This window comes from Phyllobates terribilis, unplaced genomic scaffold (genome assembly GCF_046119375.1).
Source record: "Phyllobates terribilis strain yellow unplaced genomic scaffold, ASM4611937v1 Scaffold_3__8_contigs__length_932513732, whole genome shotgun sequence".
NCBI lineage: Eukaryota > Metazoa > Chordata > Amphibia > Anura > Dendrobatidae > Phyllobates > Phyllobates terribilis.
In genome coordinates, this window is record NW_027362763.1 from 684174184 (window position 1) to 684188988 (window position 14805).

The window sequence follows — 14805 nt, forward strand, 5'->3', positions numbered from 1 at the left end:
AGGGCTGAAGCAGAGTAGTGAACTGTGCTACAACATTGCTCGGGCACCTCCATTTTGGAGGAGGTGCCTTTTATATGGGAGGTCCTCCGGCAATTGGCCGGGGACTCCTTAGGACGGCGCGCGCGGTCCCTTTAAGAGAGGGGGAGAGCGCGCGCGCCCTAAGCACACTGCCGGGGAAGGAGCGCGCGCCGGAAGCAGCGGGGAGAGCAGCGCTGGAGGACGCCGCGCCGGGAGCGGGGAGGTGAGAGGGACGGCGTCTCTGCCTGGAATGGGGCAGAGACGCCGATGCTACAGGGGTACTGCACCTCAGATAGAGGTGTGGTATCTCCTCTTTCAGGTAAGGATGGAGCATCACTCAGGACCCCACTTCACACTCAACACTACACCACTCCTGTCCTGTAGGGGGCCTAAATGCACCAGGGTGCTGCCCCGGCCCGGGATAGAGGAGATGGGGGAACCAAAGATAGGAGGAACCAAGTAGTGGGTGAGGTTGGAGGAAACACTTACAGGAAGCACTTATAGAATCATATATAATATTTGGCCATCTTTAGTTCAAGGTCTTTTGATTGTGGTCTTCTGTCAGGGTCCAGCAAGAGTCTGTAGCTGGCTGAAGATTCACGGTCCTCGTTCTCTGGCCTTGAGGCGAGGAGCGGGTCAGAGTTAACCAGTGTCTCTGCCCGGTCAGGGTCCTGTTCTTAGAAGGCCTTTGAGGGGAGCGGAGGAGATAGGCTCCACAGGCAAAAGGATCCCAGGGGGATACGGACGGAGCGGAGTCGCCACCTGTATTCTTCACTCTGGCCTAGCCAGAGGGATTCCTGCTGCAAGAGGGGTGACCGGCCCCCGATATCTGACTGTGTACTTCACGTCACTGTTGGAAAATCCCGGCGGCTTAGTGGATCCCAGGGAGGAACACAAGTGGGAGGAGATAAGAAGGAGAGGAACACACCAGCGGGGTCTTGACAGGTGCTCCTGATCTATCTGGGAAGTGCTGAACCCCCTACCTGGTGGCCGCAGTACGCCATGTGTAGCAGAGAGAAGCTTTGCGGCTGAAAGTGCATCTAAAGAGAGTAAAGACCCGGATGACTTCATTCACCGCCTCCACTTGTTTATTCCTGCGTGGCACTGCACCCACCATACAGTTCACCAAACACTGCCTTGAGGCCTACTCCGCCTGTGGGGAGTAGTACCAACCAAGCTGCCAGAACACCAGCCTCAGAGGACTGTTGCAGCGCTGGTGGCCTTCACCAGAAACCACAGGTGGCGTAGTCGAACAACCACTCATCCCAGAAAGCCCATTTTTTTCTGGTGACAGCCCTGGGCACGGAACAGGCCAAGGCCATGACTGCATCCCCACGACATCTGCAAGGCCCGGCTCCGAGTACCCCACTGCTCAGGGAGGGCGAGTCACTTAGCTTTATGATTTAGTATGCAATTGTTTTTTTTGAATTGGCACCCGACCTTACAAGCCTTGGTCACCCATCTGCTATGGCACTAATCCGACACCTCCGCACTGTGCCTTGCTTAGTGGGATATGTGTTAAGTAGGTAGGACGGTGACCTGTAATCCCTTTTATTCTATGTCTAGTGATGATGATTTATGTAAAGCGCCTTGAAAATTAATGGTGATATACAGTGGGTACGGAAAGTATTCAGACCCCTTTAAATTTTTCACTCTTTGTTTCATTGCACCCATTTGGTAAATTCGAAAAAGTTCATTTTTTTTCTCATTAAAGTACACTCTGCACCCCATCTTGACTGAAAAAAACCTGAAATGTAGAAATTTTTGCAAATTTATTAAAAAAAGAAAAACTGAAATATCAAAGTCAAAAGGAGGATAAGTCAAAAAAGGAGGATAATAATGTCCCACTTTGTGACCCCATGCATTAATATTTTCCATCCACTGTTGTCCATAGATTAATAATATCCCCATTGTGGTCCCATACACCAATGATGTCATCTGCTATGGACACCATATACTTTTAATGAACCACAATTCTGGCACCCATACATTGATGATGTCCCTATTTTGGCCCCTATATACTTGAAATGTTCCCTGTATACATGTCCCCCAGGAAGAAAAAAAACAGACATGCTACTCAACAGTCCTAGCTCCCAGGATGAGCGGCTCCATCTTCATCCTGTCCTGTGTTCTGCAGTTCCTTCCAATACTGAGCCACCAATTTTGTTCTTGGGCAAAAGTGAACTCAGTGATATAAAAGAATACACATTGGACTGATTTTAAAGTGGGACGTAAAGCAGAACCTCAGTGACAACACTAACGTTTGGAACTAACATTTAGGGAGAGTTTACTGCAGACCGTAATATGAGTCCCATTGTAGTATATACCAAAGGTGACAATTTGAGGCTACTCTCTGGGTAGCAATTGGGCAAATAGGCCGCTTTGGATTGCAAAATTTTTAACAGTATCAGCATTTTCAGGATGTTGACTCTCTAGCAGAGGAGAAAGTCATCAACTCCCTGGCCACTTACTTCAGCAGAGCACAAACTATTCACGAGCAGTTAGAGGCCAGCACCAGTGCCGACCTACTGCTAGACAAGGCAAAAGAGGAGAGAAAGGCAGCATGTGACCCCAGAGTCTGGGGAGGCTATGGATTCATTATTATTGTGTGGCCTTCATACTGTGTATAGAGGGCTATGGGGACATTATACCATGTATAGGGGGCTATGGGGAATTATGCTGTGTATAGGGGCTGTGGGGCATCATACTGGGTATAGAAGGCTTTGGACCATTATACTGGGTATAGGGCTTCATCCTATTTTATAGGGTATGGGGCATCATACAGGGTTTATTGGGCAGAGAGGCCATCATATGTGTATAAAGGACTGTGGAGCCATGATATGGTGTATAGAGGGGCTGTGGAGCCATCATACTGTGTATCGAGGGCTGTGGGAGCAATCATACTGTGTGTAGGGGCTATGGTCACCATCCTACTGTGTATGTGGGGCTGTGATGGCCTTCAGAATATGTATAGTGGACATCCCACTGTATATGGGGCTATGAGCTATATTGCTATATATGACTTGTGGGGCCATCATACTGTTGGCAGATGTTTTTAAGGCTACCATGTTGGGATGTGTGCAGGAGGAGATGGAACTTTGCAGAGGCGAGTAGTGGATGTCCAAAGTCATCACGGTAGAAACAGACAGAGTCCAATTCAGGTGAAAAAAACTTCAAGGTTCCATTTATTACATTTTTTTCACCTGAATTGGACTCTGTCTCTTTCATTTATTGAATTTTTTCCAAGTGGACTCCTTGAAACTTTTTTAAAGGTGCGTCCTTTTTGTGCCTATGTGTCCTTTGTAATTGTCCAATAGTGGAGCGCTGCGAGCCACCTTTATTTTCAAAGTCATCATGGTGTCTGGACCAGATGGAGACAAAATAAATGAGAACAATTTCAATCAGAGAAGAGGACACCTTATAAGGTCCCTGGATGTAAATGTTTATTTATGATACTGACTACATCTCAGCAGTAGTGTGGATCCTGCATGGTTTCCAATCCGATGATGAATAGTAACATCAACTAGTATCTTTTTACCATTGTTAAGGACATAATAGGAGTTGTAGGTCCATATGATACCAAAATGTTGATGGCTGCCTGATATTGTAATTGATTTTTGTACTAAGCTTGGTGCTGTATTCATGTACCGATATTGGTGCTGTTGATGTATTCATCTACTAATGATGGCAGTTCTGGTACTGTATTCCTGCCCTGATAATGGTTCTTGTGATAAATTCATGTACTGATAATAGTTCTGGTGATGAATTCATGTACTACATGTACTGATAATGGTTCTAGTACTGTATTCCTGTATATTTGTTCTATGGGAGAAAGGAAGTAGTCCAGCTTCAGAGAAATGCAAATCTTCTTTTATTAGATGTGCATACAAACTGGTAACAGGTTAAAATGCGAACATTTATGCATTTTTGAGCTAGGAGCACCCTTACGCCACGGGCCCACTATCAGTATTTGGTCAGTATTCGGTCATTATTTTTTCTCAGGAGTGGGAAACAAAACCAAGAGTGGGTGATAAATGCAGAATTGGTGCACTCTTTCTATTATACCTTTTCTCTGATTGTTCCTCACCTGGTTCTGGCTCCCACTCCTGAGAAAAAAAACTGACCAAAAACTGATAGTGTGGCCTTAGCCTTGATGTCTGGTCATCCACACTATTGTACTAGAGTTAGTTTCCCACTCCTGTGCACACAGCAGTGGTATAATTAAACAATTAAAAACAAAGCTGCATAAAACAGATAGTACAAAACATAAACAGTTATTCTTAGCATATTAGAATATGATGGATGGCATAGATTTTAATGATACATTATTTTTGTGACAATAAAATATTTGGATGGCTGTGACATGGTTCTAAGACTGTTACTATGTTCATTGTCATACAAATGTTCACGAACTCGGATTTTTAACTGTCTAGTGGTGCAACCTGTTTATTTTAATTTGCATGTAATGCATTCGATAATATAAATTACATCGGTGGAATTACAGTTTATGTGTGATTTTATGTGAAAGCTTTTTTTTTCAGTGGAGCCATACATTGTTCTGTTAACAAACAAGTTTTACAGGGATATGAGCCGCATTTATAAAATCCTTTAGTTTGTAACCAATTATTATTAGTGGGTTTTTTTTAGAAAGGCAGCCGTTTTTGAAACTACTTGACATTTTTTATTCTTGACTTTAGCTGTTTTCATCTTTTTCCAGTATGCTAAGATTTTTATAAAAAAACATGTTCCTATTTTTTTCAAACTGTTTGCTAAATTGTAATACCATTGTGAGTGGAGCTGCATTATTTGAAGCCTTTATTTCTTTATTGTTTGATAGTTTTGCATTTTTGTTCTGCAAAATTTTTGTTGCTCTGTTTAGTGCCCATTTTTGGTATCCTCTTCAACGGAGCTTTCTTCAATTTGTTGGACCTCATTGATATAAGCTGGTTCAGTGTTGCAATTACCGGTAGGTCTGGCTCTGGCTAATTCCCCCACAGGTGTGACCTGTATTGTATGTATTGGGTACAGTATATTAGCATGTAAAATGGAATTTCATGCCGCCTTTTTTCTAAAGGTAGTAGTGGTTATAAGTGCATTTTTTATGCCTGAGAGTTTTAGGTCTGGGAATTCAATAGATGAGTTCTGGTGAGTAAATGTAAAATGGATTGCGGTTAATATAGTCAATAAATGACTGTACGGCAGGTACATCAGATTGCCATATATTTGTTCTATATACTTCTTTACTGTAGTATATTGTATAAGCAATCTGAGAATCGCAGGTTCAAGTCTTCTATGAACACCATAAAAGCAAAACCCAAAAAGAATTCCTGATTTGCGTTTGGTAACAGCAGGTTTGCTATTTACATTTTTGCTTCAGGCAGAAGAAAAACTAGAATCTGCCCTGGTAATATATCATATCTAATTACAGGATAATGACACTCAGGGTACAGGATAATGACACTCGGGGTACAGGATAATGACACTCGGGGTACAGGATTATGACACTCGGGGTACAGGATAATGACACTCGGGGTACAGAATAATGACACTGACACTCGGGGTACAGGATAATGACACTCGGGGTACAGGATAATGACACTCGGGGTACAGAATAATGACACTGACACTCGGGGTACAGGATAATGACACTCGGGGTACAGGATAATGACACTCGGGGTACAGGATAATGACAATGACACTCGGGGTACAGGATAATGACACTCAGGGTACAGGATAATGACACTGACACTCGGGGTACAGGATAATGACACTCGGGGTACAGGATAATGACACTGACACTCGGGGTACAGGATAATGACACTCGGGGTACAGGATAATGACACTCAGAGTACAGGATAATGACAATAACACTCGGGGTACAGGATAATGACATTTAGGGTACAGGTTAATGACACTCGGGGTACAGGATAATGACACTCAGGGTACAGGATAATGACACTCGGGGTACAGGATAATGACAATGACACTCGGGGTACAGGGTAATGACACTGACACTCGAGGTACAGGATAATGACACTCGGGGTACAGGATAATGACACTCAGGGTACAGGATAATGACAATGACACTCAGGGTACAGGATAATGACACTCGGGGTACAGGATAATGACACTGACACTCGGGGTACAGGATAATGACACTCAGGGTACAGAATAATGACAATGACACTCGGGGTACAGGATAATGACACTCGGGGTACAGGATAATGACAATGACACTCGGGGTACAGGATAATGACACTCGGGGTACAGGGTAATGACACTGACACTTGAGGTACAGGATAATGACACTCGGGGTACAGGATAATGACACTCGGGGTACAGGATACTGACACTCGGGGTACAGGATAATGACACTCGGGGTACAGGATAATGACACTCAGAGTACAGGATAATGACAATGACACTCGGGGTACAGGATAATGACACTCAGGGTACAGGATAATGACACTCGGGGTACAGGATAATGACACTCAGGGTACAGGATAATGACACTCGGGGTACAGGATAATGACACTCAGGGTACAGGATAATGACACTCGGGGTACAGGATAATGACACTCAGGGTACAGGATAATGACAATGACACTCGGGGTACAGGATAATGACACTCGGGGTACAGGGTAATGACACTGACACTCGAGGTACAGGATAATGACACTCGGGGTACAGGATAATGACATTTAGGGTACAGGTTAATGACACTCGGGGTACAGGATAATGACACTCAGGGTACAGGATAATGACACTCGGGGTACAGGATAATGACAATGACACTCGGGGTACAGGGTAATGACACTGACACTCGAGGTACAGGATAATGACACTCGGGGTACAGGATAATGACACTCAGGGTACAGGATAATGACAATGACACTCAGGGTACAGGATAATGACACTCGGGGTACAGGATAATGACACTGACACTATGGGTACAGGATAATGACATTGACACTCGGGTACAGGATAATGACACTGACACTCCGGGTACAGGATAATGACACTGACACTCGGGGTACAGGATAATGACACTGACACTCAGGGTACTGGATAATGACACTCAGGGTACAGGATAATGACACTGACACTCGGGGTACAGGATAATGACACTCGGGGTACAGGATAATGACACTCGGGGTACAGGATAATGACACTGACACTCGGGGTACAGGATAATGACACTCGGGGTACAGGATAATGACACTCAGAGTACAGGATAATGACAATGACACTCGGGGTACAGGATAATGACACTCAGGGTACAGGATAATGACACTCGGGGTACAGGATAATGACACTCAGGGTACAGGATAATGACACTCGGGGTACAGGATAATGACACTCAGGGTACAGGATAATGACACTCGGGGTACAGGATAATGACACTCAGGGTACAGGATAATGACAATGACACTCGGGGTACAGGATAATGACACTCGGGGTACAGGGTAATGACACTGACACTTGAGGTACAGGATAATGACACTCGGGGTACAGGATAATGACACTCGGGGTACAGGATACTGACACTCGGGGTACAGGATAATGACACTCGGGGTACAGGATAATGACACTCAGAGTACAGGATAATGACAATGACACTCGGGGTACAGGATAATGACACTCAGGGTACAGGATAATGACACTCGGGGTACAGGATAATGACACTCGGGGTACAGGATAATGACACTCAGGGTACAGGATAATGACACTCGGGGTACAGGATAATGACACTCAGGGTACAGGATAATGACAATGACACTCGGGGTACAGGATAATGACACTCGGGGTACAGGGTAATGACACTGACACTCAAGGTACAGGATAATGACACTCGGGGTACAGGATAATGACACTCAGGGTACAGGATAATGACAATGACACTCGGGGTACAGGATAATGACACTCGGGGTACAGGATAATGACACTGACACTCGGGGTACAGGATAATGACATTGACACTCGGGTACAGGATAATGACACTGACACTCAGGGTACTGGATAATGACACTCGGGGTACAGGATAATGACACTGACTCTTGAGGTACTGGATAATGACACTGACACTCGGGGTACAGGATAATGACAATGACACTCGGGGTACAGGATAATGACACTCGGGGTACAGGATAATGACACTGACACTCGGGGTACAGGATAATGACAATGACACTCGGGGTACAGGATAATGACACTCGGGGTACAGGATAATGACACTGACACTCGGGGTACAGGATAATGACACTGACACTCAGGGTACTGGATAATGACACTCGGGGTACAGGATAATGACACTGACTCTTGAGGTACTGGATAATGACACTGGCACTCGGGGTACAGGATAATGACACTCGGGGTACAGGATAATGACACTCGGGGTACAGGATAATGACACTCAGGGTACAGGATAATGACAATGACACTCGGGGTACAGGATAATGACACTCGGGGTACAGGATAATGACACTGACACTCGGGGTACAGGATAATGACACTCGGGGTACAGGATAATGACACTCAGGGTACAGGATAATGACAATGACACTCGGGGTACAGGATAATGACACTCGGGGTACAGGATAATGACACTGACACTCGGGGTACAGGATAATGACACTCAGGGTACAGGATAATGACAATGACACTCGGGGTACAGGATAATGACATTCGAGGTACAGGATAATGACACTGACACTCTGGGTACAGGATAATGACACTGACACTCTGGGTACAGGATAATGACACTGACACTTGTGGTGCAAGATAATGACATTGACACTTGGGGTACAGGATAATGACACTCGGGGTACAGGATAATGACAATGACACTCGGGGTACAGGATAATGACACTTGGGGTACAGGGTAATGACACTGACACTCGAGGTACAGGATAATGACACTCGGGGTACAGGATAATGACACTCAGGGTACAGGATAATGACAATGACACTCGGGGTACAGGATAATGACACTCGGGGTACAGGATAATGACACTGACACTCGGGGTACAGGATAATGACATTGACACTCGGGTACAGGATAATGACACTGACACTCAGGGTACAGGATAATGACACTCGGGGTACAGGATAATGACACTGACACTCGGGGTACAGGATAATGACACTGACACTCAGGGTACAGGATAATGACATTGACACTCGGGTACAGGATAATGACACTGACACTCGGGGTACAGGATAATGACACTGACACTCGGGGTACAGGATAATGACATTGACACTCGGGGTACAGGATAATGACACTGACACTCGGGGTACAGGATAATGACACTGACACTCGGGGTACAGGATAATGACATTGACACTCGGGTACAGGATAATGACACTGACACTCGGGGTACAGGATAATGACACTCGGGGTACAGGATAATGACACTGACACTCGGGGTACAGGATAATGACACTGACACTCGGGGTACAGGATAATGACACTGACACTCAGGGTACTGGATAATGACACTCAGGGTACAGGATAATGACACTGACACTCGGGGTACAGGATAATGACACTCGGGGTACAGGATAATGACACTCGGGGTACAGGATAATGACACTGACACTCGGGGTACAGGATAATGACACTCGGGGTACAGGATAATGACACTCAGAGTACAGGATAATGACAATGACACTCGGGGTACAGGATAATGACACTCAGGGTACAGGATAATGACACTCGGGGCACAGGATAATGACACTCAGGGTACAGGATAATGACACTCGGGGTACAGGATAATGACACTCAGAGTACAGGATAATGACACTCGGGGTACAGGATAATGACACTCAGGGTACAGGATAATGACAATGACACTCGGGGTACAGGATAATGACACTCGGGGTACAGGGTAATGACACTGACACTCGAGGTACAGGATAATGACACTCGGGGTACAGGATAATGACACTCAGGGTACAGGATAATGACAATGACACTCGGGGTACAGGATAATGACACTCGGGGTACAGGATAATGACACTGACACTCGGGGTACAGGATAATGACATTGACACTCGGGTACAGGATAATGACACTGACACTCAGGGTACAGGATAATGACAATGACACTCGGGGTACAGGATAATGACACTGACACTCAGGGTACTGGATAATGACACTCGGGGTACAGGATAATGACACTGACTCTTGAGGTACTGGATAATGACACTGGCACTCGGGGTACAGGATAATGACACTCGGGGTACAGGATAATGACACTCGGGGTACAGGATAATGACACTCAGGGTACAGGATAATGACAATGACACTCGGGGTACAGGATAATGACACTCGGGGTACAGGATAATGACACTGACACTCGGGGTACAGGATAATGACACTCAGGGTACAGGATAATGACAATGACACTCGGGGTACAGGATAATGACATTCGAGGTACAGGATAATGACACTGACACTCTGGGTACAGGATAATGACACTGACACTTGTGGTGCAAGATAATGACATTGACACTTGGGGTACAGGATAATGACACTCGGGGTACAGGATAATGACACTCGGGGTACAGGATAATGACACTCAGGGTACAGGATAATGACAATGACACTCGGGGTACAGGATAATGACACTCGGGGTACAGGGTAATGACACTGACACTCGAGGTACAGGATAATGACACTGATACTCATGATACGGGATTATGACACTGACACTCGAGGTACAGAATATTCACTGACACTAGGGGTACGGGATAATGACGCCGATATGTGTGGTACAGGATAATGATAATGACACTTGGTGTACAAGAAGATGACACTGACACTCGGGGTACATGATAATAACACTCGGGGTACAAGATAATGACACTGACTCTTGGGGTACAGGATGATACTGACTCTAGGGTACAGGATAATGACACTGACACTTGGGGTACAGGATGATGACGACACTGACTCTTGAGTACAGGATGATGACACTGACACTTGGGGTACAGGATGATGACACTATTGGGGTACATGATGATGACACTGACTATTAGGGTACAGGATGATGACACTGACTCTTGGGGTACAGGATGATGACACTGACTCTTGGGTACAGGATGATGACACTGACACTTGGGGTACAGGATGATGACACTGACACTTGGGGTACAGGATGATGACACTGACTATTGGGGTACTGGATGATGACACTGACACTTGGGGTACAGGATGATGACACTGACTATTGGGGTACAGGATAATGACACTGACACTTGGGGTACAGGATGATGACACTGACTATTGGGGTTCAGGATGATGACACTGACACCTGGGTACAGGATAATGACACTGACACTCGGGGTACAGGATAATGACACTGACACTCAGGGAACAGGATAATAACACTCGGTGTACAGGATAATGACACTGACACTTGGGGTACAAGATGACACTGATACTTCGGGTACAGGATAATGACACTGACACTTGTGGTGCAAGATAATGACACTGACACTTGGAGTACAGGATAATGACACTGACACTCAGGGTACAGGATAATGACATTGACACTCGGGGTACAGGATAATGACACTCAGGTACAGGATAATGACACTGACACTCAGGGTACAGGATAATGACACTCAGGTACAGGATAATGACATTGACACTCATGATACGGGATTATGACACTGACACTCGAGGTACAGAATATTCACTGACACTAGGGGTACGGGATAATGACGCCGATATGTGTGGTACAGGATAATGATAATGACACTTGGTGTACAAGAAGATGACACTGACACTCGGGGTACAGGATAATAACACTCGGGGTACAAGATAATGACACTGACTCTTGGGGTACAGGATGATACTGACTCTAGGGTACAGGATAATGACACTGACACTTGGGGTACAGGATGATGACGACACTAACTCTTGAGTACAGGATGATGACACTGACACTTGGGGTACAGGATGATGACACTATTGGGGTACATTATGATGACACTGACTATTGGGGTACATGATGATGACACTGACTATTAGGGTACAGGATGATGACACTGACTCTTGGGGTACAGGATGATGACACTGACTCTTGGGTACAGGATGATGACACTGACACTTGGGGTACAGGATGATGACACTATTGGGGTACATTATGATGACACTGACTATTGGGGTACATGATGATGACACTGACTATTAGGGTACAGGATGATGACACTGACTCTTGGGGTACAGGATGATGACACTGACTCTTGGGTACAGGATGATGACACTGACACTTGGGGTACAGGATGATGACACTGACTATTGGGGTACTGGATGATGACACTGACACTTGGGTACAGGATGATGACACTGACTCTTGGGGTACAGGATGATGACACTGACTCTTGGGTACAGGATGATGACACTGACACTTGGGGTACAGGATGATGACACTGACTATTGGGGTTCAGGATGATGACACTGACACTTGGGGTACAGGATGATGACACTGACTATTGGGGTACAGGATGATGACACTGACACTTGGGGTACAGGATGATGACACTGACTATTGGGGTTCAGGATGATGACACTGACACCTGGGTACAGGATGATGACACTGACACTTGGGGTACAGGATGATGACACTGACTATTGGGGTACTGGATGATGACACTGACACTTGGGGTACAGGATGATGACACTGACTATTGGGGTACAGGATAATGACACTGACACTTGGGGTACAGGATGATGACACTGACTATTGGGGTTCAGGATGATGACACTGACACCTGGGTACAGGATGATGACACTGACACTTGGGGTACAGGATGATGACACTGACTATTGGGGTACAGGATGATGACACTGACTATTGGGGTACAGGATGATGACACTGACACTTGGCTACAGATAAACGGATGTGCACCACTGGACGGTGTGCTCCTGTGATGTCATGGTGGTTGTATGTTGTAGATAGTAATGTGTTTCGTGCTGTATATTAGTATATATTCTTCTCTCCAGTGTTAGCTTAGCTGGGTGTGTACTATAATATATTACTTCCAGATGGAACTTCCTTCAGGACGGTGGCTGCTGCGGTTATGTGTCAGTGGAAGTGACATAATACCTAGCTAGGAGGGCAGCAGCAGCCATAGCCTGGGCACACCCTGCAGCGGAGCAGTGAGGAGGAGCGGTGAGGAGCGGCGGCGAGGAGGGGCGGCGAGGACGGGCAGCTTCTCTGCAGCTCTCAGGCTTCTCTGCACTACTTCTGGGTATCAGAGCTGCCTTATAGCAGAGTACAGGGAGCTGTGCACCTCACACTGATTGCAGCCAGGACCCCCTCTTGTGGATGTCTGCCCTGAATCTGTCTTGTCATTAAGAGGTGCAGGGATGATTGGAGCAGCTGCTCAAGTAGCCCATGATAGGGCTCTGGCTAATGGATATGGCACCAATGAGAAGGCCATTAAACATCTGAACCAGGACTACGAAGCGCTGAGGGATGAATGTCTCCAGTCTGGGACCCTCTTTAAAGACACCTACTTCCCCGCGATCCATTCTTCCTTAGGGTTCAATGAACTGGGGCAGAACTCGTCAAAGGTCCAGGGAGTGGAGTGGAAGAGACCCACGGTAAGCCATACATTTCTATGATTGAATGCTACTGTGGAACTACAAGTCTCATCATGGTAGTAACCTGTCAGACTAGGAGCACATATTGGTGCTGTATGATATACTGTGTTTAGTGACTTATTGCTAAATGAATATGCAGATTCAGTTTGCAGAAATCTCTGTCCTCAGTCAGCCTCTGCCTCATTACTCATGTGACTGCATATACTGTAATAGTGTGAACAGTGAGTGCAATGTTCAAGTTACTTGATATTTAGGTTTTGTTTTTTTAATCTACGAAGTGTAAATCTCTGCAAAACTCTAATGTAACACATCTCCCCTGTGTGACACTACACTTCAAATTATTGCACATATACCAAAGTGCTGGGACCCCCTAAGGCCGTGTTCCTACCTGAAAAAAATGCTCTTTTTCAGCTGCGTTTTTTTATTATTTTTTTTTGCAGATATGACGCAGTGTTTTGGTCTTTTTTTTTTTTAAATGCAGAACTGCGATCAAATTATGTTCACACAATGCGATTGCACTTGATTTTTTTGTTTTTTAAAATTCCATGACCAAACACAGCACAATTTTTCATCGTGTGATTACGGCCTGAAAATTCAATTGCATTTTTTTCTGACTCCCCATAGAAGGAAAAAATGCACAATTGAACTGCGTCTTTAAACGCTTAGTAGGCACAAATTTTCATCACATTTTCTGTGCTTGAACTAATAAACTCAGCAGTTCCTCCCCCTCCTGGTGTATTTCCTCCCGCTCCCCGCCATGACTTTGTCTTAACTAACTTACCAGACCGGTGGTGCAGAGCTCACTGATACCAGCGCGGTCCTGTAATCGGAGCCACTTCTCCCATCACCTGTGAGTGATATTATTGAGCAGTGGAAGGAACCGCAGCAACTCAGCCACGAAGCGCTGCACCCCTTCCGGAAGCTTCATGGCCGAGCAGCTGCATGCAGCCGTACATCACCAAGCACAATGACGTGTCTTCGAGTCTCCATATTGTGCATTATCACTGTGTGGCAGTATACATATATGTGGCACCCCAGGGGTCTGGTTTCCACAGTAACAAGCAATGTTATGTCTGAGAGCAGGTGGGAGGTCTCTTGGCCAGGGATCCTGTGCATGCCACACCTCCTGCCCAGTCTTGGGAGGGGAAGACCTTCCCCTATATAAACCC

General features: G+C 45.7%; 1 protein-coding gene across 1 annotated transcript in view; it reads left to right on the forward strand.

Moving 5' to 3' along the window:
- Window positions 1-13154: 13154 nt before the first annotated feature.
- The window catches only part of LOC141257370 (calpain-2 catalytic subunit-like), a 43162-nt gene continuing 41511 nt past the window's right edge, over window positions 13155-14805 (forward strand). Inside the window, exon 1 of the mRNA XM_073671848.1 lies at window positions 13155-13636. Coding sequence (XP_073527949.1) covers window positions 13400-13636 — 237 coding nt within the window. The 5' untranslated portion in view covers window positions 13155-13399. The remainder of the gene's footprint in view (window positions 13637-14805) is intronic.